The 27,001-nt window shown below is 46.7% G+C and overlaps 2 protein-coding genes across 9 annotated transcripts in view; one reads left to right on the top strand and one right to left on the bottom strand.

The window, feature by feature from the left end:
* Positions 1 to 4,328: 4,328 nt before the first annotated feature.
* Positions 4,329 to 19,832, top strand: CLEC20A (C-type lectin domain containing 20A). The gene is made up of 7 exons (XM_001154293.5): positions 4,329 to 4,932; positions 6,827 to 6,892; positions 8,949 to 9,314; positions 10,789 to 10,887; positions 16,110 to 16,217; positions 16,994 to 17,079; positions 19,752 to 19,832. The coding sequence occupies exons 1-7, from the start codon at positions 4,329 to 4,331 to the stop codon at positions 19,830 to 19,832; spliced, it is 1,410 nt and encodes a 469-aa protein (XP_001154293.2).
* Positions 18,147 to 27,001, bottom strand: part of RASAL2 (RAS protein activator like 2) — a 377,113-nt gene continuing 368,258 nt past the window's right edge. For all 8 annotated transcript variants that reach the window (XM_001154236.7, XM_016933217.4, XM_003949647.6 and 5 more), the window contains one exon: positions 18,147 to 26,313. In XM_001154236.7, the coding sequence (XP_001154236.3) occupies positions 26,149 to 26,313 (165 nt within the window). In that variant the 3' untranslated portion in view covers positions 18,147 to 26,148. The remainder of the gene's footprint in view (positions 26,314 to 27,001) is intronic.

Genomic DNA, 27,001 nt, shown 5'->3' on the forward strand with positions numbered 1-27,001 from the left:
ACACCCTCACAGACACACCCAGGATCAATACTTTGTATCCTTCAATCCAATCAAGTCGACACTCGATATTAACCATCACAGCTACTAATGATAACCATAATGCTTGCCATTTATTGAAAGGTTTTGTTGGGCTTGTGAAAGGCGAGTGCTTTGTGACTTTGGCACAGTCCCTGCTCTCAAGGAGCTCACAGTCAGGAAGGCACGTGGAATTTCAGCCTGGAGTTCCAAGTGCTGCCCTCAGGGAGTGCTGGGCCTGAGCTGGGGTGAGGCTGCAGGGCCCTTCCAGGAGAGACTTGAGGGAGACGCCTGGGGGAGTGGCCAAATGAAAAGGTGGCTGGCAGGGCAGCATCTTCCAGGTCAGGATTGTCAGGTTCTCTTCTGTCCCCAGAGACTGGTCCTGGGAGGCCCTGACACAAGCAGGACCTGCTTCTGGGAGGAAGTTATCCGAGGCCATTGCTGCACGAGAGAATACTGTGGCAGGACATTTTTGTGGCTGCATTAACAAATTTCCCCCTCTTTCTCTTTTGCCCATTCAGAGGGGCCGATTGCCCTTCCATCAGGGAAGGGTGAGAAGGGGTGGGGGGTAGGAAAAAAGAGAGCCTTCCAGACTGTGTTCCTGAAAGTCTTCGCCCTTAGGCCAACAGAGAGGGCTCTGGGCCTAAACAGCATGTTTGATGTTATGGAGAGAGAGAGAGAACACAAGCAAGCTGTTTTTGGTTCCCCAGAGAAAGTGCCTAGGCCTCCAGTCCTGCACTTTATTTTTGTTTTACTTGTTTATTTATTTATTTATTTATTTTAGAGACAGGGTCTCGCCCTGTCTCCCAGGCTGGAGTACAGTGGTACAATCACAACTCACTGCAGCCTTAACCTCCCATGCTCAAGCAATCCTCCTGTCTCAGCCTACTGAGTAGCTGGGACTACAGACATGCACCACCAAGCCTGGTTAATTTTTAATTTTTGTGGAGATGGAGTCTCACTATGTTGCCTAGGCTGGTCTCAAATTCCTGGGCACAAACAACCCTCCTACCTCGGTTTCTCAAAGTCCTGGGGCTATAGGTGCATGCCACTGTGCCCAGCCCAGTCCTGTGCTTAATTTTGAAGCCAGAGCCTAGACTGGGCCTGGGGGTCTCTGACCGTGCGGAAGCAGAACTTGTCGGGGCCATCACCTCCCAACCTCATGCTTTTCAGTGTATTCACTGAAAAGCTTTTAGTATTCAACCTAAGCTTGAATACTGTCTCACCTCTGCCTGCAGTGTAGTCCTGAGCATGCTGTTTCACTTCTCTGAGCCACAGTTTCTCCCCTGTGAGCCAGTGAAAATGACAGCCCTCTCCCTCATGTCATGTGGTTGCTGTGAGGAGGGGTAGGGGGTGAGTCTAGCAAAGCCTGCCTGGTCCACAATTTCCAGCTCCTTCTCCCTCCTCACCCCCTTCTTCCCCATCCTTCCTTTCTGCCCCTTGCTCCTCTGACCCTGAGGACCCAAGGGGTCTAGCCTCACCCTGCCCTCTGCTACCCTACTCTCTTTCTCCCCCAGCAGCCAGCCCCAAGGATGGGTTCCTTCCCTCCCCGATCTGCTTATTAATTACCAGATCCATGTTGCCTTACTCCTAAGTTGCAGGAGGACCTCTGAAGATGCTCTGAAAAATCAACTTGCAAAAGGCAGATTAATTGGAGGAAAGTCATACAAATTTATTAAACATGTGTCCCCGGGAGCCTTCAGAATGAAGACCCAATGATAGAGGGAGAAATTGTTCATTTTTATGCTTAGGTTCAACAAAGTGTGGGCAGCTGTGCAGAAATATGATTGGACAAAAGGTTCTGATCTAATGTGAATAGACTGAGTGGGGAAACCCAGCCAGGCCTGTGGGTCTGGATTCTTCTTGGCCCCTCTGAGCATGAAGTCCTTCCTTCTGGGCGTGGAGCAGGGCCCTCTCTGGAATGGGGGGTCTCATGACCTACAGTCAAACGATGATCCCTTCAGATCATTTCTTTACAGCCAGTTTCTACACAGCCAGGCAAGGGCAAGTTAGAGTAATATTTTTAGGTTTTATGGCTGGCTTTGGCGAAAAGGGGTTCTAGTTCCTATGGCTGGCCTTGGGGAGAGTGGGGCTGAGAGACAGGAAGGCAGGAGAAGGTAAGAGAAAAACTTGTGCTTCTGGGGCCTTCATTTTGGGACACTGTTTTCTGAACCCCCACACAGGGATCTCTTCCGCATCCTCCAGGCTGCATCTCCAGCACCTCACACCCTGCTGGCAGCAACAGACACTGGATAAGTATTTGTTTAGTAAAATCCAGCAGTTTGTGTAGCAAAGAGGAAGAGAGTAAACAGCAAGGAATAAAAGGCCAGAAGGTCAGATGCAGCCTCTTCTACAGTCCCCGCCAGCTCCGGGGTCTTGTCCCGTGCCGAGCCAGCACCCAGCGATCGCCCAGCCAGTGCCCAGCCATGCTGCCCCGGGCGCTGCTGCTCTCCTTCTGCGCAGCAGGTGAGGCCCCCCAACCTGGAGGAGGGTGCCTGGCTCCATGCTCCCCCGGGCTAGAGGCTGAGGGAAGGGGGCACACCCCTGAAGTTCCCAGATTTCCAGGTTGGAGGGAGGCAAGGTGGAAAGAAATGAATGCTTTTCAACCCTCAGAACAGGGTTGGGAAGGGAGCTTCGCCCTCATCGCCCCTAACCAGACAGTACTCAGCCAGCGTCCAGAAGGCAGCAGTCAGAAACAGTGCGGCTCCAGCAGCTTTCTTTCTAGCAGGGCTAAGACATTCCTCAAAGAGACGGCTGTGCAGGTCACTTCAGAAGCATGTGCAATGCAGGGAAGGACATCACCGGGGTGCGGACAGGGACGGGCGTTGTGGGGGTCTGTGGACCAGGGGGCGGCAAGGGTTCTCGGAGAAAGGGAGCCGTGGGTGAGCCTGAGGGGGAGAAGGAGCCACCAAGAAAGCCAGGAAAAGCCCTGGCTTGGAGGGTGGCAGCTGCTGATGCAGGTGGGAGGGGAGGGCGCAGGGCCCCATGGCTGCGACCCACGTGATGGTGGGTGGTCAGGTCTTAGGCCCTCTGGCTGCAGAGTGGGGGCGTGTGGGGACTGCCGAGGGTAGAGGGGTCTTGGGCCCAGGTGTCGGCAGGCAAGCAGAGAAGGGCTAAGTTCAAGGCCATGGAACTGACTAGAGGCTCCTGGGTGGGGCTGGAGAGGCCGGCGGGAGGGGCGCCCTGCATGGGGCTGGGGGGCCAGGGGTGGACACCGTCCTAAAATCAATTATGCGGGCCACAGCCAGTCATTAAAAAAAATAAGCAGAATGCTTTTCTCAGTGACAGGAAGCATCCTCCCCTACGGTGGGTGTGAGGAGCTTGTGCTCCTTGGCAAGTGCCTCCTCAGCCCTGGCCCCTGGCTTCCATGCCACGGCCTGTGCCCAGCTCTCCAGTCTCATTCTCCTCTCCTGGGTCATTTAGCTTGAAGGGTTCCTTGTGGCCCAGACCCCCAAGGTCCCAGCACCAAGCCCTTCATTCTTCTCTGCCTCCCTCCATAGGCAGGGCCTGGGCAGACAGAGCAGCCCTGGACCAACCGCATTTACTGGGACCAAGAGGGTGGAGTCAAGGAAGGAAGGAACACAGATCTTGGGGCTTGGGGTGGCTTCCTGGGAGACATTTGATTTGCTCATTAGTTCCTCCCTCTCTTTCCTTCCTCCCTCCCTCCCTTCCTTCCTTCTTTCCTTCCTTCCTTCCCTTCTCTTCCTTCCTTTTCAATACATTGAGCCCTTGTGATGTGGCTGGCATTGCGCTGGGCCCTGGGAATATAATGAATGAGGCTCGTTCTTTGCTCCTAAGTTGCCTATACCAGGTGATACAGACAGACAAGCAAAAAGGTCTCTTCCCTGATAGCTTTTAAAAAATCCTGATGCTAGTCCCATCAGCAGATCTTTGCTTTAGGGTGGGCCTGGAAATTGGTATATTTGAAAAGCTTCCTAGGTGACTCCAGCTTGCAGCTCTGGTTATGAGCCCCTGGTGGAGGGGCAGTGCCCTGCCATGGATATGGGCCTGGAGCTGAGAGCCTGCCCAGGGTACTTGAGTCTGGGCTGTATTCCTTCCCACTGAGTGACCTTGGCTGTGCCTCTTTAACTCTCTGTGACTTGGTTCCTTCATTTGTAAAACAGAGTGATATCTTAGGCAGCTGGAAGAATTCCTTGAGCTGATGGCACATGGCAGGTGCTCAGCAAGCATTGTCTATTGTTATCAAGCACTAACAAAGGTGCACTGCAGCATGTAGGAAAGGCACCTCACCTTTTCTGTAGAAAGGATGGGGCAGAAGGGTGAGGAGTTAGCTGGGCAAAGGGACTGGGGAGATGAGGGAATGGGAGAATAGGAATCGTGGGTTGAGGGAGCTGGAGGAGGTGGCCGGCTCTTCAAGAACAGGAGAACAGCTTGTGCCAAGGCTGGGAGGTAGAGCTGGATATGACTGGTGGGCCAGCGGCGAAGCGCAGAGTGGGCGGGAAGAGGCTGGGGAGGCCCACCCGAGTGTGGCTGAAAGCTCTTTGAGGACTAGGGGCTGGGGTGGGGACAGCCATGCTGTGACAGCCTCTCCTGCTCCAGCCCTGCAGCTGGTGAGCAGTAAGAGGGACTTGGTTCTGGTGAAGGAGGCGCTGAGCTGGTACGACGCCCAGCAGCACTGCCGGCTGCACTACACAGACCTCGCTGACCTGCAGCCAAGTGGCCTGTGGAAGCTCTACTCCCTCATGACCAGCACCCCGGCTTGGATTGGCCTCTTCTTCGACGCAAGCACTTCTGGCCTGAGATGGTCCAGCGGCTCCACCTTCACAGCCCTGGAGTGGGGCCAGAAGCTACCCGAATTTGGGGTGGGCTTCTGTGCCACGCTGTACACTTGGCTGAAATTACCCAGCATAGGGGCTGCCTCCTGCACAGCCCAGAAGCCCTTCCTCTGCTACTATGGTGTGTTCACATTCATATTTCAGGCTTGGTCTTTCCCCCAGGGGCCTCACTCTGTTGCCCAGGCTGGAGTGCAGTGGTGTGATCATAGCTCACTGTAACCTCCAACTCCTGGGCTCAAGTGATTCTCCTGCCTCAGCCTCCTGAGCAGCTGGGACTACAGGTGCATGCCACCATACCTGGCTAATTAAAAAACAAAACAAAACAAACAAAAAACCAACCTTAATAGAGACAGGGTCTTGCTATGTTGCCCAGGCTGGTCTCAAATTCTTGCCTTCAAATGATCCTCCTGCCTCAAGTCTCCCAAAGTGCTGGGATTATAGGCATGAGCCACTGGGCCTGGCCCAGGGTTGGTTTTCAATAGCAAATGACGGGGCGGGGAGAGACAGAGAGAGAAGCACCCTTTCAGAGGATAACTGGTCATGACTTTACTCTTTTTGCCACATCACTTTCTCTCTGTGGCCTCTATTTCTATCTCCTCTGCACCCCTATTCGAAGACCTCATTAGAAAAAATGGGTGCAAGACAGGATAGAATACAAATAAAATCTGGAAATTTCCTTTCTTTCCAATTAAGGATTTGGGGGAAGGAGAAAAAGAAAGGAAGCCAAGAGGGAAAGACAGGCTGGGGTTGGGGGGATGCATGTGTACCTATGCAGAAGCAAGAGCAGAATTCACTGTCTTCTTCTCATGAAGCACAGGTGGATGGTTAGGGTCTCAGAACTGGGCAGGAGGGGAGCGGCCACCCTCTGGGAGATCCCCTGCTTCCCGCTAAGTGGGCAGTGGGAGCCAACTCCTTGGGCATCTTTGCGGGAAATCCACCATCGTTACGCCATGCGCAAGGCTCCAGCTGTTGGAGAACAGCAGCCCCCTCCTTGTGCTCCACCGGGCCCCTCTCTGTCCTGGCTGCCGGTGCCTCTGACTCCTGTCTTGTTGCTGTTGGGAAGATCATACGTGGGCTGGTTGTGGCGTGCACAGCACTTGCCCGGTAAGAGTGTCACTTCCTGCTTCTCCCTCTGTCAGCCAAGGCTCAGTCCAACTCTGTGCCATCCTCACCTCTCAAATAAGGTTATGGAGGACCAACCTCAACATGTGCCCAACATGGCCACATGGTGCCTGCCCCGGGACCTTGAGAAGTAGCAGGTGGTGGCTGCCTAGATTTAAATGCTGGGTTCCCAAGGGAGTAAGGAGATTCCCAGGGGTGGTGAGTGTGCCTGGGACCAGGAGGCCTGCAAAGGGAGGGGTGTGCGTATGGGGTTGTCTCCTGCTCCCCACACTGTCCCCACACTCCACCAAGATGGGTCCTGACCCCTCACCTCTCTCCAGCTCTGCACCTCTGCTGCTAGCACGTGGGGTCAAGTCAGTGCTGTCTCTCCTCTGGGTCTGCCCTTGACCCCTAAAGTCTGTTCTCTACACACAGTGAGCTTTTAAAAAGGTAAATCAGGTCACTTCCCTGTAAACAAAAGAATCAGGAGGATCTGGCAGCACTTAGAATCCTGTCCTCCTTTAGCCATCAGGCCTCGCCTCCCCTCTTTGGCCTCATCTCCTACTCCTGTCCCAGCCACATGAATTCCTTTGGCTCCTTCTCACTGCAGAACCTTTGTCGTGGCTGTGCTTGGGCAGCTCCTCCCGCCTCTCTACAAGATTTGCTCTTTCTCATATTCTCTTCAAGAGCAAGGACTCCGCTTGTCTTATTTCTGCCATTTTTTCCCAGGGTGTAGAATAGCGTCTGCGACACAATAGGTGCCCAGTATTTATTGAATGGATTGAATCGATGTGGAAAGGGATGGACCAGCCTGTCTGCCCCTGAGCTAGGTTTTCCCGGCTATAACTGGACAGCTCCTGCCTGCAGAGGATCCTGGGCCTCCCCATAACTCGTGGTCTGTTTCTATTTTACAGACCCTGACGTCGGGCACCTCATCTCCACGAAGCCCTCTCTCAGCCTGACCATCTCTCCAAAGCCAGGTACATACCTGCTCCCCATTCCCTTTTCTGGGAATTTGGCTTGTTTTGCCTTGGATCTCTCCACCGAGACCAGCCAGCAGGATCTCCAACCCCAGGTCCCCTCTGTTCCCCTGATTTCTGCCTGGCTGTCCAGGAGGGATTTCCAGAATTTGCTGCCCCCTGGCTGAACCCCATGGGGAGAGTCAATGTCTTTATTTTTATTTTTTATTTTTTTAAGACATGGATGGTCTCATTCTGTCTCCCAGGCTGGAGTACAGTGGCACACTCACAGCTCACCCGACATTCCCGGTGGCTGATCCTCCTGCCTCAGCCTCCTGAGTAGCTGGTACTACAGGCACATGCCACCATGCCCAGCTAATTTTTTGTATTTTTAGTAGAGATGGGGTTTTGCCATGTTGCTCAGGCTGGTCTCGAACTCCTGGGCTCTAGCGATCCACCTGCCTGGGCCTCCCAAAGTGCTGGGATTACAGGTATGAGCCACCGAGCCTGCCATTGTCTTTATTATTCTGATGGGCCCAGAGGGGAGGCTGACTGGCTCAAGGTCTCCAATCACAGACTAGAATCAGACAGTGGATGGGCCCTTGGCTGCAGCCCAGCTCTCACTCTGGGGTTGGGGACAGGGTGGTTCCTTTTCACAGCCCAAGTACCTGCTCATCCATCTAGGGGTGGGGCGGCTTCTCTGAAATAGTCCCCTCTGGTATTACTGCATTGGTATCTTTTAAAAAGTTTCTTCCTATCTGATATGGAGAAGATCTATGACAGAGGCAATATACTCACTCAATCTGCTCTGTAGAGTGGGTTTTCTGCATGGTATGGAGTACAGAGTTGTAGAGTGAAGATGGCATGGGCTTCCCATGTTCGAATCTCTAGTATGGCCTGAGTTCGGGCAGGTTGTCGCCTCCCTGAGCCTCCTTTTCCTCATCTGTGAACTGAGGTTAATGACACCAACTTCTCAGGATGGTAGTGGGGTTTTCAAAGATGACACAGGCCACATGCATAGCTCAGGGCTGGCACATACTAGGGGTTTAATCAAGAGTAACTTAAAAAAATCTGTTTAGATAGGGAAAATGTTAGGGAAATTGGAGGCAAATCTTGATGGGCTTAGGTGAAAGGCTCATGTCTGAGTTTGGGAGGCTCCATTTGAATCTGAGGATGTGACTCCCCACTCAGCAAACAGGAGTGTTTCATCTTCCGGGCCTCCGGAATCAATGCCTCAGGTCAAGTCCCAGCCACTCACGTCGTTTGCAATCTTCCATTGTCTGGAATCTCAGATGTGTGGGCTTATGTGCTGCACCGGCGATGGGCAGGGTAGGCTGGGCCTGTCCTACCTCAGGACCTGGCCCAGTCCAGCCTCAGGCAGGGACTGGCAGTGGTGGTTGTGGGAGGATAGCATCTCAGTCTGTCTGGGCTCCCCAGAAGGCAAGGCCACTGAGCCTGCTCTGCCTCCTGTCCACCAGGCCCATCCCTCCAGGCTGGCCTCTTCTCCCTGGCTCTCCAGGCACGGTGAGCCTAGGAACATCACACAGTTCATCTATTCTGCTCAGCCCTGGATTCGCCCGAGAGCCAGTGGGGGCAGGCACCACCCCTAGAAATCACACTGGAGGGTGGCCCCAAACCAAGATTGTTCTGTCTTCCTCATAATCTCCCCCGAAATGGTCACTACCATCTTGCCAAGTGCTTACTATTAATATATCACTGTGCTAAACCATTTGCATATGTGATTTCATGTAATCCTGACCTTAGGTACTATTATTTTCCCATTGTATAGATGAAGAAATTAGGACTTAAACTGAACTTGTGAGGCCATGTAGCTACAAGAACTCTTAAGCTCTGCTTTCCCTAATGTTTCCCCCACCTGCTGCTATACTATCTCATCCATTCTTCCATCCTGGTATTTAGTCTACCTATAAAATTGTTGTTTTGATCAAACCTAACACTCAAGGACCAGGGACAAGGGCCCATGTCAGACCAAAATTCTATCCCCAAGGGTGATGAAGCCTGGGCTGTCAGATATCCAGGCCCTCAGGCCAGTGATCTCCACATTCTTTGACCCCAGCTGTGGTCCAGATCAGTGGTCAGACCTTCATGCGATTTGACCAAGTGATGACATGGTCCTCGGCCCTGCTGTACTGCCGCAGCCACCACACGGATCTGGCCGACCTGCAGATGGTGACGGATGAGACAGGCAAGGAGGCCTTGAGATCCATCATGAGTGAGACTGAAGCCTGGATTGGCCTCTACCTCAATGCAAACTCTGGATCTCTGAGCTGGTCCAGTGACCTGGGGGCCAGCATCCCCTCCTGGCTGCAGGTGCCGATGATGGTGAGAGGACTGTGCACAGCTCTTGGCATCTATATGACCTACTCCCCAAAAGTGTATTCAGTGAACTGCTCTTCCCTGCTGCCCTTCATCTGCTTCTATGGTGAGTGAAGTCTGCTCTTGCTGGCCCTCGGCCCATTGAGGATAGAATGAGATGGGAAATGGGTTTACTTGGCAGCAGATGACATTGAGGATAGACCCAAGGAAGCACTTCCAGACTCTGAGGGGTAACTGAGTTCTGGAGCAGGCTCCTGAGATCCTTGCACTATAAACTTGTGAGGAAGTTGTATTATTTTAATTCTGGGAATCTTTAAATAATGGAACGGATTCCATCCAGCCTTAGGGCAGTGGCAATTAGCAAGAGCAATGCGTTATTGGACAATGAAGTTAAGAGTCTGGGCTTTGGAATCAGACTTTACAGAAATAAGGTGGGCAGCATCTCGGAGCCTCCTTTTCCTCATCTCTGAAATACACTGAACAAAATGAATTGGTGGCACCCACCTCATAGGATGTCTTTGAGAGCTGAATGAGAAAGTGAATGTAAGGGGCAGAGTAGAAACTCTGGCACAGAGTGGGCCCCGGTGGACGGGAGCCATTGTTATTGTTCTGTCCCTGTGAATGCATGGGATCCCAAACCTGCCTGGTGCCCACATCCTGTGTGATGGGCGTCCTTCTGCCTTGCCCTTTCCTTCTCTCCTTCCTCCCTTCCTCATTCCCCACCTCTCTCTTTTTTGTAAGTTTTGTTGAGATATAATTCCCACCTTAAAACTTACCTTATTTTTTATTTAATTAAATTAATTAATTAATTAATTTTTGAGACAGAGTCTCGCTCTGTCACCCAGGCTGGAGTGCAGTGGTCCTTCTCAGCTCACTGCAACCTCCACCTCCTGGGTTCAAGCAATTCTCACGCTTCAGCCTCCCAAGTAGCTGGGGTTACAGGTGCCCACTACCACGCCTGACTAATTTTTGTATTTTTGGTAGAGACAGGGTTTTGCCATGTTAGCCAGGCTGGTCTTGAACTCCTGACCTCAAGTGATCCACCCGCCTTGGACTCCCAAGGTGTTGGAATTACAGGCATGAGCCACCGCACCCAGCCAAAATTTACCTTTTTAAAGGGTACAATGCAGTGGCTTTTAGAATATTCACAAGGTTGTCCAACTATCATCACTAATCTGATTTTAGGACATTTTCATCACCGCCCCCCCTACCTCAAAGAAACCCCTTACCCAGTAGAAGTCATTCCCTCTCCGCCCCACCGGCAACCACAAACCTATTTTCTGTTTCTGTGGATTTGCTTGTCCTTGGCTGTTTCTTTTTGTGTTTTGGATTTGATGAGACGCATGATCCTTATCCATAAAGATGCTCTTCCTCCCTGAGGAGCTGCTTGCTGTGAGGATTGGAGATGGTGAATGTGTCTCCTGCAGGGATTGGCACACGGTAGATGTACAACAACTGCGCCCTCCTGAGTTTGGCTACCATGATGGGCAACCAAATGCGGGGCCATCAGAGCCTGGGGTGGCCACTCACCTGCTGGGTGTTGCAGACCCTGCCCTCACACTCACTCTGTTTTCTTGCAGACCCCTCCACTGGACACCGGGCATCAGCAGAGTTGCCTCCACTCTTCCACACTTCCCCCACAGAAATGACAGAGGAAACAACTCCCAGGCCAGGCAGAGGTGCTTTGAGCCTGCCCTTGGCTGGATCTGGGTCTTCAGGGTCTGGGGAAGTGGCAAGGCTGGCTTGCAGGCCCCATAAGCACCTCCTAGAACGGCCAGTGTATGCCTAGAAAAGGGGTGAGCTAAGGGGGTGGCAGTCAAGGGCCACTTACGCAGAGGGGAGTTTCCCTCCACTCCCCACCCTGCTGGTCCAGCCAGGGTTGGGGAAGGAGGACTGGGCCACATCAAACTCCCTTTTCCTGGAATTGGGCCACTGAACTTGCAGCTCCAGGGCCAGGAGACCCAGGAGAGGCCGTACGGTCTCTCAGGTGAGAGGATGAGGCGCTGGGGGAGGTGGAGGGGAAGATGCCTGAGCAGTGTTCCTGAGGAAGAATCATCAGAGAGGTCCTGAGGCTCAGCATCCAGAGGGAAGCACCGCAAAGTCCCTCGGAATTGCAGGCTCCTCTGCAGGGAGAGGATGAGGGATGATGAGCTGTTGGCATTATGTATGGGGAGGTGGCTGGGAAGGACAGTGACAGCATTCCTATAGCATTTTAAAATTTCTGAAACATCTTCACAGCTGTTACCTCATTTTACTTCCCAAGAGTTCTGAGGCTAACTAGAGTAATTGAGGGCAAAATCACCGTTTTCCTGGCCTCCTTACAGATTCCTATATCACACAAAGGGATTATTGTCTTTTTTTGAGGACACAGAAAAGTGAGGGCACTTGATCAAGGTCGAGCAGAGCCTCGTTCATTCACTCATTAGAAAGTGTGGATGGAGTCCTGTGCTAGCCCGGGCACAGCCACCAGGCAAGATTTTGGGGACACAACGAAAAGGGAAGGCTTGTTCTGAAGGCGCTCACAGCCAGTTGGGAAGAGGCTGGTGCTTGGTATAGGCACAGGCGTGGTGGGGACGCTGAGAAGGGGAGCAGCCCCCCCTGTAATTGTCCAGGGGATTTCCCAGAGGAGGTGACTTTATAACTATTGGAAGGATGAGAAGGATTTAGCTTGCAAAGTGGAGTGGGGGTGCGTAGCTGGGTGAGGACTGCAGATGGAAGGAGCTGCAGGTGGGGTGGGGACAGTCAGCGCTGGAGAGTGTGGGAGCCCAGATCCTGCCGGCCGGGCCCTCTGTGAGTCACTAAGGGACCTCACCCTGAAGGCGACAGAGCCCAGGCTGGTAGCCGTGATCAGATTTGGGTCAGAAGCTGGGTGACAGCCTGTCTTCTCATCTAAGGTCTATCCTGGCACCTGCCTGGCTGCCCCAGGCTCACTGGCCACCTGGGCCGCGCTATTGGGTTCAGGAGGCCCTCCCTGCTCGCCCCTGTCTGCACTGGGTGGGCAAGGCCAGGCGTGGAAGAGGCACAGGCCCGGGGAGCCAGCGCGCGAAGCCACTCCTCGGCGCCCTCGGCTTTGGGAGGGGTCCCGGGCGCAGCGGACCCCACAGAAGTCTTCTCTCTGGCCCTAGGGACCAGCACCGGCCCCGTGGGCGCCTCGCAGGGCCCGGCTTCAGCAGCGCGGCTCACTCAGAGGGGCAGCCCGGAGCCCGGCGAGCCCGACCTCCGCACTTCCTACTCGCGCGCTTCCGCCTCCGCGGGCCCAGCGGCCCTCCAGCCCCAAGAGGCGGTAACACCCGGCCCTCCGGCCAACCTCGCGGCCCCGGGGGGCACCTTGGTTCCCGCGGAAGGACCCAGGATGCCGCCGGTCACTGCCCAGAGTGCGTCTTCCCACCCTGCGCCCTCGGCGTCCCAGCCCTCCAGCCCTGCTGCGGCCTCTCGGGGGAGCCTCTCTGTCCCCCAGGAAGTAACTGCGACTTTTCTGGCCTCCGCTTCGAGCCCCACACTCGATGCCACCCACGATGCCCCAGCTACTCCCAGGATAGCAGCACCCCCTGGGTCTGCCACATCCAGCCGGGGCCTCGGCTCCCAGGCTCAAGGGAGCTCTCTGGGGACCAAAGAAAGCATCTCGGACTCGTTTGGCTTAGGGAGCCCAGCTGTGCCCCAGAGGACAACTGCACCCCCTGACTCTGCAGCCCTGAGCCAAAACACCCGCCCGGAGGCAGCTGGGAGCTGGCCAGGGCCCCAAACAGGTGCCTGTCTGCGTCGCTGGAAATTAGGACCTCCACCCCAGGCAGGCCCAAGCATCTTGGGGAGTTCCTCTCTTGGGGCGACCAGGCCTGGCTTCCATGAGTAGGGTGCAGGCCAGGGAGTTGAGGATGAGAGGGGGGGTGTGGTGTGGGCGCGTTGTGTGCTAGGCCACAGTCTCCCCACTCCGGCTGCATTCCAGCGCATCCTACAGGGGTCCTGTCTGGCCAGAGCCAGCTCACTGTCTCATCCTCCCTGGGTAATTTAGGATGGAAATGGAGGTGAAGTGGGGTGATCTGGGGGAGAAATAATCCATTTTGGTTCTAAAAGCAAGAGTCTGACAGTCAAGAGTTGGAATATTGGCTCCAGTACCTACTGTGTGGCCTTATGCAAGTTTCCTAACTTCTCTGAACCTTATTTTTCTCATCTCTCAGTGCCTGGCATCTGGCAGACACTCAATAAATGGTAGTTATTACCATTTTAATCTCAGTTCTCTAGTGAAATGTTTAGTGACTCATTCCTTCTCCCACCTCTCTCCTTACCTTAATAGATGGATCTGGCCTCATTCTCATTTTATTAATTATAAATGATTACAATTATGAATTATTGAGATTGCAGAATCTCACAGGGCAGGGGCTGTTCTGTACTTCTTTGTATCTCTCTGGGGACTAGGATAGTGCACATTGGTAGATGATTTAATTTGACGATAATTTCCTGAGTACTTGTTTTGAAGAAGGCATTGAACTGTGGATACCAAGATGAGCAGGGCTGTTTCCTGTTTTTAGAAGCACATGGTCTCATAGGAACTAATGGAGACAGTCAGGACGGTTTGGAAAGTGCTGCACCAGAAGTGTGAACCAAGAGCTGTGGCAGGAAAGCAATTCATTTCCTTCTGCCTGGAAGGTGGTAATAGGATAGAAGGTGTAACAATGGAGGATTTCATCTGGCAGAAAAGTACAGAAAGTTCTTCCTGGCAGAAGGAACAGCATGGGTAAAGACAGATGTCAAACTGTATGGTTTGCTTGGGAATGACAAGCAGTTTGATGCGACTGGTGTAGGCCACATAGTGGGGAAGGGAGTGGCAGGGGATGAGGAGAAAGGGGTACACTGGGTGGCAAAATCTGAAGGACTTGATCCCCCAGCCAATGGAGCCATCAGAGGTTTACAGCAGGTGAGCAAAATGCTCAGATCTGTAGTTTCCAGAAGCAAGGTGGTTAGGATGATGTAGGACAATGCTTGTATTAGGGTGCTAAATGAAAAAAGCATTATCAATGTTATGTACATAATACAGTCACAACAAGGCTGAAAGGAAATAGCAATGCTTAGGAATCAAGTCTGGAAGGAGATGTGTGACAATGTTAACAGTGACTATATTCAGGGGATGAAAATACAGATGTTTCCTCCTCTTCTGTGTTTCTGAATTTTACACATTTATCCACTTTATTAAAGAAATTTATGCTTTGGGTGGGGAAAGAGGCCTTTGAAGGGGTGGCCAATCAGAAAAGGAGAGACAGGAAACGTGTGTGTGGGGAAAGAATATTGCACAGTCTGGGTGGGTGGAACCCAGGCCTGTTCTGGAGCACTGGAGTGGGAAGGGACATGACAGCGAATTGATTTTACATTGTTCACAAGTGACGTTAACTGAAGTACCAATACAAATACATTTTAAAAAATGCTCAGCTTTGTTCACTGACTCACACAAATGCAAAGTTTATAAAAATGCTTACTTTTTTTTGCTTTTTGTTTTGTTTTTGTTTTCAGAGACAAGGTCTCACTCTGTTGCCCAGGCTGGAGAGCAGTGGTATGATCATAGCTCACTGCAGCCTTGAACTCCTGGGTTCAAGCGATTCTCCCGCCTCACCCTCCCAAGTAGCTAGAACTATATGCATACACCACCACGCCTGGCTAATTTTTTTTTTTTTAAAGACAGGATCTCGTCATGTTGCACAGCCGACCTTGAACTCCTGGCCTCAAGTGATCCTCCTGCCTCACCCTCCCAGTGTTGAGATTACAGGTGTGAGCCATGACACCTAGCCAAAAGATGCAGTTTTAAAATGTATTTTTGTACTTAACAGTGTGGCAAAGATTTGAAAGGTAATAATGCTGAGAATGTGGGAAAAACAGTGATCTTGGCACAGTAGGTATGCCGACTGGGGCTACCACTCTGGTATCAGAATTTGCGTCAGTTTTAACATGTGCATAATCTTTCGTACAGAAATTCTACCCTTGGAAATTGATTAAGGAAATAGTAATATGAGGTACACACATATATATGCACCTTCCACACACACGGTTGTTTGTTGCGGCATTGTTTATTACAGTGAAAAGGTGGAAACAACGTAATGTCCACTGAAAGCAGATTGGTTAAATAAGTTATGGTACATTCAGTGAAATACTACTATGCAGCCTTTAAAGAGAACAAGGGAGATCTTTACACATTCAAATTAACAAATTCGTGAGTGTGAAGGACCTTCTACAGCAAAGTGTTAATCATGGGTGTCCCTGGGTTGGGGAGGGGACAAATTTGCTTACATATTTTACAATAATATATTCCAAATAAAAGGATTATTTCCATATTTGAAAAAATAAGACATCTGCAAGGCACTGACAGGACTTTGGTGACTGAACATGAGAGCAGGTGAGACGGAGCAAGGGAGCCGCTGAGGACACCAGGGTCTCTGGCTGGAGCGCCTCCGGGCATGGCCAGCCATACAGGAAGAGAGGGGGTGCTGGGGGAGAGCCTGAACTTGGTTTGGGATGGAGATGGCGATGTTGAGGGTCCCTGGGTGCCATGGTGGGGGCTTTGTGTAGCTGGCAGACAAAATAAGGACATTAGGCCCTTTGGAGCACAGGCTACTGAACAAAAAAAATTTGATGAGGAAAAACCTCCTAACATTGCCGAAGCCCCACAGGTCCTGCTGCCAGGGGGGCTTTCTGAAAGATGATGGTGTAGCAACTCAAGTGCTGGGTTAAAAGAGCCTGTAGGGGTGAGTCAGGGATTGGCAGGAATTGAGCTTCCCATATCGCTGGCTTCTGCAGCAACTGTGTGCCTAGCAGTGGCTGTCCTTGCCTGTCTTTTAGCTCAGGGGCAGTCACCAATATCAGGCCACCTTACTCCTGGTTGTATTTGCAATAAATCTTTTATTTTCCCCTCCTGTAGCTGTGGCCAGTGTAGGGAGTGGCACTGATAGAAGAGATACAGCTGCTGCCACGGAGGCCCAACATCTGAGTTCAGAATCTAAAGAAAAAACATCAGCACAAAAATCAGGTAACTGCTTCTGTCTACCAAGTTCCTACTCTTACCAGTGGAGCAGTTAAATCTGGACAGTCACTCCTTGGCACAGGGCCCTTGAGACCTTTTCATGAAAGACAGCATGAAATGTTGGGAATAGGGATAGTAATAAAGAGGTGGATTCTAGTTTATGCTCCATGACTATTATGAAAACTTAGGGGACAAGTTTCTGAATTTCTATTTCTCTTCTGTGAAGGGGATGTGGTAAAAACTACCCTGCCTATATCACAGCGTTGTTGTGAGCACCCAATGAGATAACTATAAACTTCATAAACAATAAAATGCAATGCAAATATAGTCTTATTATGAGATTGTAGTTCCTGTAATGATTATGGATGGCTCATGGGCAAAGGCTGGATTTATTTAAAAAGTCAGAGAACTTCTTTAGAATTTTCTGTGGTGGGGAGCTCAAGGAGAGATGAGTATTTCCGGCATGGTGTGGAGTATCTACTTACTGGATTAAAAGTAAGGAGAAAAATACAGAAGAAACAAAAAAGAAAATAATTGCCTGATGGGTAGCCAGGCTGTGGAAGACTTCGCATTACCCAAAGCATGGGACTCTTTTTTCAGCCACTAATTGGTTAACCCTAATTGTGGCTGAGCATTCTTCTGCTCAGCAGTTTCTTTCTTCTTCTTGAAATCCCAAATCAACATGTAGCATCTATGGTGTCCACTGGGTGCTCCTGACTGCTAAGAACTTGAAATGGAAATAGGATAATATCCCCCCGAACAGGTAGCACTTTCTTTTTCAGGGCACCCTTTTGGAATCTTGAAAGCAGACTTTACCATCTCAACTCTGATGGACCCAGAAGAGATGAAAGACCAATTTCTGAGACAGGTGAGACTTCTGCCCACTCTTCTAATTCTGATCAGATGATTGGACATTGCAAGACAATCTTATAAAAACCAATATATTAAGGTGGAAAACCTGTGGAATATGACCTCATCTTGTTCCACTGCCATCACTTTGGCTCATGGTGACAAGTTGATTATGTGGCAAGATCTTTTCTTACCCTCTCCAATGTCTTTCCTAAGCTTTTTTTTTTTTTTTTTTTTTTGGTCAAGACAGCACAGTCAGAGGGATCTGAGCGTGGGTCTTAGTTTTGCCCTTATCCATTGTGTAGCTTTGGGCAAGTAACTTAGTCTTTCTGAGCCTCAGTTTCCTCCTGAAATAAGAATGATAATAATAATGCCTAACTCACATGGTTGGTGTTATGATTAAATGATATATTCCATATAAAGTGCTTAGCAAATAATCTGACACATAGTTGGTGCTCAATAAACATTAGCTATTATTTTTGAGTCAGGGTCTTGCTTTGTCCACCTTGGCTGGAGTGCAATGGTGTGATTATAGCTCACTGCAACCTCCAATTCTTGGGCTCAAGCAATACTCCTGCCTCAGCCTCCCAAAGGGCTGGGATTATAAGCGTGAGCCACTATGCCTGGCCAGCTATTATTATTATCAACATTATCACTGTAGTGTTCTGAATATACATTTGTTCCAGACTTTATTTTTTTTGGTTCTTAAAAACTACTGTGCCATGGGAGACTGTGGAGGAAGAATTGTTACTAAATACTGAGAGAAAAGCTTCAAGCCGATTTTTGAACATAGTCTAAGGACACATTTCTCAATTATATCAGATAATAACCACAGAATGTCAGTGCTAGAGAGTACCCTATACACCATTTAGCCACAATCTTAATTTTACAGACAAGGAAACATTGGCATTTACCTGTTAGTTCATTGCAATTTATTCATAGGCCAAACAAATATCACCCTGGGAATTCATTCTAGAATTTCACAAAATCAAGTTTCTAGAAAGACCAGTAATATGTGTGTGTGAGTATATAATGTATATGTGTTTATTATAAATTTTACTGATATAAAGAATGTATAGCACACAATTTACAAATTATAATAAAATATACAATACTCTTTATTGTAATTTCATAGAACCAACTGAATCTTACAAAATGCTCATGATTTTGGAAAATTCACACGAGCACGTGACTGCATGCTTGCCAGGAGTGGAGGGGGGACTGGAGAGCTTTCAGTACATTTTGCTATTGAAAGAACAATAAGTATGAATGGTGTAATTTAGCATCTGATAAGTTTCAAGTAATAAGACTTCAGTGCTGAATATTAGGTCACGAAAAGTTAAGAACCTTTTCTTTTTTTTTTTGGGTGGGGAGAGACAAAGGATTTCTGAGTTCTCTTATGTTTATTCCTTAAAGTCAAATGTAGTTAAGGGCCTTTTTTTTTGGTGGGGGGTGGTGGAGGTAGACAAAGGAACTTTGAGTTCTCTATGTTGTTTACTTTTTTTTTTAATTTTTATTTTTTTGAGACGGAGTCTTGCTCTGTTGCCCAGGCTGGAGTGCAGTGGCGTGATCTCGGCTCACTGCAAGCTCCACCTCCTGAGTTCACCCCTCAGCCTCCCGAGTAGCTGGGACTACAGGTGCCCGCCACCACGCCTGGCTAATTTTTTGTATTTTCAGTAGAGATGGGGTTTCACCATGTTAGCCAGGATGGTCTCGATCTCCTGACCTTGTGATCCACCTGCCTTGGCCTCCCAAAGTGCTGGGATTACAGGCGTGAGCCACCGTTGTTTACTCTTTAAAGTCAAATGTAGCATATTTGATTCTGGCCGGCGCCCTTCAGCACTCCTCAAGGGGTGTACTCATTGAAGCTTCTGACTCCAAACCAGAAGCCCCCTACTTTCTGCTTTAAATTGAAGCCAGTGGGGAAACTGAGGTCGAAATAGGGAATTCCATCTTCTGGTCAGCTTTGTCAGAATGTATCTATTCCATAAATGGGATGACCATGTTAATGGAGAGAATTTCTACCTCACAGACTTAAAGGACAGATTGGTGGGGACAAGGTGTATGTGGGGGAAGGCTGAGTATATATTGTCAGTTTTAGTAGAATTTTACATTCCAAATAGAAGGGAAGGAAACACCTGTAACCAACTTACCCCAGTTTCAGGATTGGGGACAGAAAACATTTTAAGACACCTACGCACAGTGCTCACAGCTTGATTTGGACTAGTGTTTCTTACCCCCTGGCTCTTCGGAATCCCCTGGCAAGGTTAAAAAGAAAAAAAAAAAAAAAAAAAAAAAAAAAAAGCCTGGCCAGGCCCAATCCTTAGAGAGATTCTATTTAATTGTTCAATGGTGGAGCTCAGGAGGTACTCCTCTGTTTTTTTTCTTTTTTTTCTTTTTTTTAAACAACTCTCCAGTGATTCTGATGAACAATCAGGATTGAAAAACCACTGATTTAGTCATCTGTTTTAGTGTTCTTTGTCATTAAATTTTTTTTTTGCTAACAAAATTAATTTATGTATTTTCCTACTGGTAAAATGCTAATAAAAAAAGTCAGGCAGCTGGAGGGAGGCTAAAAACAATTACAGGGTATGGATATGCATAAAGGGTATACGGATGGATAGTTTAGGGCTAAGAGGACCATGAAGTAAAAAGACCGCATCAACACTTTCTCTCTTTTTGATGTTTCAGATCCAGGAAGTCTTAAAGCTTACATTAGGTCACGAACAATTTAGACTGAAATGGGTCAGCTTCGAAGTGAACAAAAAATAGCACAATTCTTGGATATGCAGTTTCTGTTTCATGCAATCTTCTCTGGATTTTGAGTAAATTTTAATTTTTTAATCCCTAGTAGAACAAGATTAGGAAGAACTCGACATGTGCCAAAAAGCACAGACCTACAACTAACACAAAACAAGACTACACATGAAACCTGCATCCCTGGATTTTACAGAATGAAACAGGGATGCAGGAGAAGATGGGTGTATTTGGGAACAATCATGTTGGGAATGACAAATGAACTTCTATTAAGAAATTAAAATAAAAAACCTGAACCAAACATCAAAAATCCTGAAAACAAACCCCATTAATCTAACTGGAAAATTACAAGAGGATGGTAGTGGTCTAGGAAGCTAAGTAGGGCTACATTTCCTAATAAACCAGATGAAACTTTCTTTACCTGTCACAAGTTATTAAAGAGATTTCAAATTCTGCAGAATTCGAAAGTAACAGTTTTATCACAATACATGCTAATGCTAGTTATTTTTCCTAAATTGAAATCTTATTACATGGAAGTTGCGAAATTCTAGGACAGACTGTTCTTAATGTTAAAATATATTTTTAGAAGAATATTCCGGCATACATTTCCTTTCTTGTTTCTCTTCAAGTGTCCTAGTCACCCAGGTGCATGCTAGAAGACAGCAATATGTCAAATATAGTAGCAACTTTAGTCTGAAATGTTTAAAGTTAAAGTTTATTTGTATTCTTTGTAGGAATATCAATAAAAGACCTCAAACGTATCTATATCTGTACATGTACAAGAACTGTCAAAAATTATTCACAGAACAAAAATAAATCTTCTTTAGAACAAACCCAGGTAATGAAATGCTGATATGGATCTCACATACGGAATAATCTAAATGCTACTAGCACAAAAATATGGCTTTAAAAATAAAATAAAATCTTGGGTTTTGTTTTTCTAAGGTGTATTTCTCTTTCTTGAAATAAAAAATAAATTATTTAGAGCTATCATTGTAAAATAGTCGTGTGTTAACACACTCTTATTAAGGCCCTGGAGATGAAAAACAAAATCGAATTTAGAAGGTCATTTCCTCACAGGTGTAACTCAGGTTAATGTGCTGCTGTCTGCTTAAGTTAATATAACTAGGAAATGTCTAAGCACCAGTCAAAATTTAACCTAATTTACTATTTAACTTTTCTGAAGGTGGTCATTGAGTCAATTAGTATTTAACCTTTTGTTGAACTGGGAATTGAAATGTTTCCCTCGAAAATTTGGAAATCACATAAAATGATATTTACACATAAATATCTGTACCCCCACAAAGATGATGGAGGTCCCTAAAACACAACTTCTGTGGAAATCTCTCTACAACAACAAATAAATCTGGTTTTAAGTCTCAAACTAAAAAAAAAAAACAAAAAACTTCCTAGGGTCAAATGAGGGTATTTAAGTGGAAGATAGCAACTGAGTAGGAAAGGAAAATGCATGCTGAAATGCAGGCAAAGACTACCACTTTCCTTTCCTCGGGTGCTCACTGCATTTCCCAAGTCTTGCTGTGTTGGTTACTCAAACACTTGAGGCTTAACTGATCAGGAACTGAAACTACTTATTTCTGGATCCTACTCTCAGATCAATGATATTCAACTTTATTTCTATGATTCCCCATGGTATCAATAATGATATCTAGGGTTCTTGAGACAATGCCAAACCAAGTCAATTTCAAGTTGCTTTAACTTATATATACATATAACACATATAGTACATTTTTTAGGATGATAGAATGACTGTCATAAAATCTAACAAACGAGAGCATAAAATCTGAAAATCTCAAAGTTTGGGAATCACTGCTCGATAAAATGGATTAACATTCAGAAAAAGGAAGCCCCAGGAATTATGTTTTGTGTGGGGGTGTGCATGTGTTGTCTACAGAGACTGCCTTTTTATGTATCTATGTATTTTAAGAGTGGGCGAGGGATATAAATATTCCTGTTTCCTGGAAACTCTGGGCTACTGAGAAGACTGCTTATGCATTCATTCCCTTAGGGTCGTGTCTCTTCCTCAGGTTCTTTCACTCCTCCTAAGATATTTATTCTATCTCATGCAAATTTCATCACTTTTGTCCTTCCTAAACCCAAGAGTATACATAATCGCGTCATGACGAGAATGCTTCTAGAACTAATAACAATCATTCAAACATGAAAAGAGATTCTATTTAAAAATTCAACACTCCAACATTTCTTGCTTTTAAGAAACTAAATCTTTCAACTGACGCATTGAAAAAACGAAGTATCTCAAATTATCGGCCCCCAGGTAAGGGGTAGGAAGGCAACTATTTACTGCTGGGGTAAGCAGGAGATTTCACTATTAGACTTGAAAAAGGGAAGGAGAATGGAGAAGGGAGCCCTTCTGGCTTTCCACAGTTGTTAGGAGAAGGTGGCCTCCAAAGGTGTAGCTGAAAATGCAGTGAAGCTATGGCATGTGGCTGTTGGGTTTGGCCCTGTGACAAGTCTAGTCTGGTGTCAAGCGTGTGTTGGGCTCAATGTCACAATGGGGTAGACTGATGGGACTGAGGTAATCCTGAAGAGGGTTCCTTTCCCACGCTCAGTCCTATAACCAGCCTTCTCAGGAACTCCAAGCTAGAGGTAACTAAAACTAACCCTCTATGGAAGGGGAAACAAATACGAATGCAAACTCACTTGATGGCAGTTACTTTGCTCTGGGACTTCCAAAGAAGAACTCTGCTCTCAATCTGGTGTACCTCTGAGAACACAGTGAAAGCCAGGGGTCTACAGAACCACAGACCCATCAACAAAGGCCCTGGGTAGACTAAGATCTGAAAAGCTTTACTTCCAAAGTCAAGCTCATTCTTAAGGGCATATAGTTAACGCTTGTAGCAGTCTTAGGTAATCATCTTTTTCTTTCATAATCTTAACACCATCACAGAGAAACACGGAAGCAGACCAGTCAGAGAAAGCTAATTTTGACCAACTTGATACTATATGAAAAAAAGCAAAAAGCTATAGCAGCATGATTACCTCATTTTACCACATTTTTCTTACCGTTAGACTGCCATAAACCCAAACAGTACCTTGGTGATAGTGCTTGGAACATGGTAAGTGCTCAAGTGCTTGTTATAGTTACCTAGTTACAATCTCCCCTCTGACATGGCTTTTACTGCAGAGACTCAGGGAATATGATGACCTGATGGAAATGTGACTCTTTTTGCTGCTTCAGCTCAGATTGCTTATTGCTTCAGTAATATAAAAGGGGAATATGAAGCTCTTTTCTGACTCCTACCAACACTGCCCTCATTAATGGTCAAGTCTGTTGTCAGCTAGACATGCACTTTATAAGCACTTCACCTGAATTCCAAATTCCACTCAACCCTGATCTATCCTGCGCCCCACAATGTGGTGTTGTTTTGAGGGAAACAGGAAGTGCAAGACATTGCTATCTTAATCTATTTGCCTCTCTTCAGCCATGTACCTCCTCCCAGCAAACAAAGTTATTTACCTACTTGAACTGAGGGAAAGCCAATTAAGAAACATCTCCATAAAAATTATCACCTGTTGGTGGCTTCTCTTCTTAAAAAATCCTTCAGAGTAACTTATACAGATTGCAGCATTCTCTAAAGAAATACTGAGAAAAAAGGTTGGACAGGAGTAGGCTCACAGGATAACTTAACATTTAATATCTATCAGCAACTCTGAACTTTTAGCTTATTTGTAATGCTCTATTATTATTATTTTTTACTATTTCTTCTTCATTCAAGATAACCTGGTAGTAGAAGGCTGCATAATCTGTCCAAATGTTTTGGGCATTAAATCTTTCAGTGAAGACAGCCCTCTAAGGAGCTCCCATAATGCTAATAAGATACACTCTATCCATCAAAAGCACATTTGATTTTTTGGGGCTTCTCTCAATTCCCAATATAAGTAATTTTATCAGCCCTCTGTAATCCATAATCGGCACTTAAGAGCTTCCAAACCTCAATGGCAAGACATCACCCACATTACATACTTATGGCCAATGAAACTGACAATTCTCTTACCAGGTTTTCTGTGGCACAATTGAAGGCTTTTACAAAGAATGAATTAAACATGGCTTGAGCTGAGAATAGCCAGAAACAAGAACAAATCTATGCTTACATCCCTCCTCCTTCAACAAAGGACACTACACTTTGGAACAGTTACCTCTTTTTCCTAATAAAATAAGTGATTTTGACCACAGTGTGCCCTCCGCTTGGAGAGAAGGTGTAAGAATTTGCAAAACACATACCAAAGGTGAAGAAAACATAAAAGTGCCAAAACAGCTGGATATAAAGTGTGCAGATCAGATAAACACAGTGAGAAACTCCCATTTTAGATCTCTGTCTGGCAGAAACAGGGATTGCTATGAAAGAAACTGTTTTAAAAGGTTGTGGGTTATGTGGCCATGGTGAGGTTGCTGAAACGTAAGGTCCAACACAAAGATCCACCTGAGAGAGGGCAGAGCTCAAGAGGCTGGAATGCAAGCCTGGGACTTGGTGAAAAGGAGGGCTTGGTGTCTGTCGGCATCACTCAAAAGAGGGCACTACACATGTTCTCTTATAAATATTCTGTTATGGAGAAACACTCACTTGATGCATATGGCTCCCTCAGGTCCTTTTTTTTCCATCCCCTTTTTCTAGAAAAAAAATTCTTTAAAGCTTATAATTTAAAATCAACATCAACTTATTCGAGAAACATTGTTGCTTTCTCAATATAAAACAACTACTTAGATCTTGCTTAAAGAGGTTTGAGACCCTTTTAACATTATATCTGAACAGCATAGAAGGCATGAACTTTTCCTATTTGTGCAGTTATATGTACATATGTGTGAATATATATTATATATATATTTGTATATATAATGTCTGTTTAACATGTAACCTTCCATACTTCTGGTAATCAAGGTTGCATTCAAGATGACATTGCACACCTCTGGAAAAAAGGAAATGAATTCGTTTCCATGACTTTTTCTGTTCTATAATAATAAGGCTATGGATGACAAGTGTTGAAATTGGGTCATTATTGTCAGATCTACGAGCATGGGAATAATAATTGGAATGTGCCATCCTGACACTTTCCATTATTTTCTTTTTCTTTTTTCTTTTAAGAGAGTGATGCTTCAAATTTGGATTTCCTTTCTTTATTGAGGGGATAAGGGGAAGAAGTACTTTAAAAGTTAAAGATGGAGATAAAATTACCCCCCATAGATTTGCTAGTACAATGGATAGAGTCTTTATCCCAAACAAAAATTATAACAACACATAGAAAAAATTTTTAATAGGAAATATTCAGAGATTCCAGCTGTGGTATGGTTAGCCCTTTTCTGTATGGAAGAAAGGGTGTTGATCTGTATGGCTTATGGACAGCTATTTAAATAACCTCTCCAGGGGAGAGTAAACCCTGTTGGTGATGACAGCTCCCACTATGGGGAGGAAAGCACAGTGAATGTGTGAAGATGAAGATGGTATGTGGAGACACAAATATTTATAGTTTTGTAAACTCTAAAGAGGAAAAAGAACACCCTTTATTACAATTGGGGTTAAAAACAAAAAGCCCCTATCTAAAAGAGAAGACTCCCATCTGCTATAGACAGAGGAAATAAACATATTGACAGGAGTTCAATAGAAATTACTCCTAAAGTCCAGTTTTGATGCAACAGCTTTTGTCTGTGTCCTCTGAAACAGTGAATCCCCAAATCAGATTAGCTGTCCAACCAGAACCAGTCTTGGTTGATCAGTGGAATAAATTATTGTTTTGTATGGATCTTGGTATTTGCATGTTTTCTGAAAGGACAAGGGGGCCAGAGTGGGGTTTTTAAACTAGTAGATGAATCCCTGAAAAATTCCTTCTCACAATGTCCTATTGCACTCCATGTGCTTCTATCAGATAGATGCTTGGTCTCTACCTACTGAACCTACAGGCTCATGTCTCGCTCACACAACAGTTCCTACTTTACTTCCTGTAACAACTGCAGTGCTTTCAACAAGAGGAAAACAATAATAAAAATAGCAATAATCAAAAAGGTAATCTACATTATTAACTTCCTTTTGGTATATTACAGTGATATTTTCTGTACATGGCCCAGAACTAAGTTCCCTATGTACATAGAGATGTGGGGGAAAAGCATTGACCTTGGAAGTCGCCGCCTTATGCCCTGAAAGACAAAGTTCCTTTCTTCATTCAGGAGTTTCTCACCACATCGCCATTGTGAAGTAGCAACATTCTGTAAACCTGGAGGGGCTAGGTAAAGGTCTGGAGATAGGAGAGTGGGTCAATTTCCTTCTGTCTCCTTCCACAGTCTATCTATTCACAAAGCCCGTCAGCAGCTGCTGTTTTTGAATTCACCATTCTCCGTGATGGAAAGCTTGGTGGGGTTGGTGGGGGAGATGCCATTGCGGACCTGCATGCTGTACCGCTCCTTCACTTGGGTCAGCGCGCTCATCAGTCTGGTGTTGGCTGAATCCAGGGACACGATCCGTTTTTCCTACAACACACCAATCATGGCTTTATTCAGGCTACAGGCAGGAGGTAACACGCTTTCTTTACTGAATGACTAGTCCAGTGCTTTCTCTCAAACAGTTGTATGCATGGTGCTTCCCAGACAAATGGAACGTCTCTGCCTCTTTCTGCACACTGGTCAGGTTCAGCTTCCCCTGAGCCCAATGGATCTGTGTTTATTTTTCTCTCTCTCTCTTTTTCTTTCAGCATAGCAGGACTTTTTATTAACAATCTCTTGGGACATTAGACTGTCATGTAAAAGTGATACCATGTGTTACCTCAGACTATGCAACACAGGTATCAAGCTGCCTTATTATACTAAGTGCTTTAGGTCAAAATTGAAACATGGAAATTAGGTGGCAAAGAAAGAAGCACCAGAGGTTTCATTTCACAGAGGAGAAGAGCATGTGATCTATGGGTTCTTAGCCCCAAAAGAGGGCGTATCAGTCACATTTGGAAAGAATTCACATTGTGCTCAAAATTAAAACAATACATGGTGGCAGTGTAGAGTCACCAACAAGGTGAGGATGCAACAGCAAGAGGGGAAAAAAGCAGCCAAAAAGCTCAGACCAAGGAGTTACTTGAATATGGGGAGGGAGATGTGGCCGAAAAGGGAATGCCATCAACATAACACATGAGAACAAACAGAGAACACAGGCTCCTAGACCCATTCC

Source organism: Pan troglodytes, chromosome 1 (assembly GCF_028858775.2).
Source record: "Pan troglodytes isolate AG18354 chromosome 1, NHGRI_mPanTro3-v2.0_pri, whole genome shotgun sequence".
Taxonomy (NCBI): domain Eukaryota; kingdom Metazoa; phylum Chordata; class Mammalia; order Primates; family Hominidae; genus Pan; species Pan troglodytes.

Bases quoted from the DNA above. Each gene is read 5' to 3' on its own strand.
- CLEC20A (XM_001154293.5), top strand. From the start codon at position 4,329: ATGAGGGAATGGGAGAATAGGAATCGTGGGTTGAGGGAGCTGGAGGAG. The intron at 4,933-6,826 runs GTGTGTTCACAT...TCTATTTTACAG, and splicing joins GCCCTTCCTCTGCTACTATG to ACCCTGACGTCGGGCACCTC. The intron at 16,218-16,993 runs GTAACTGCTTCT...TTTCTTTTTCAG, and splicing joins AACATCAGCACAAAAATCAG to GGCACCCTTTTGGAATCTTG.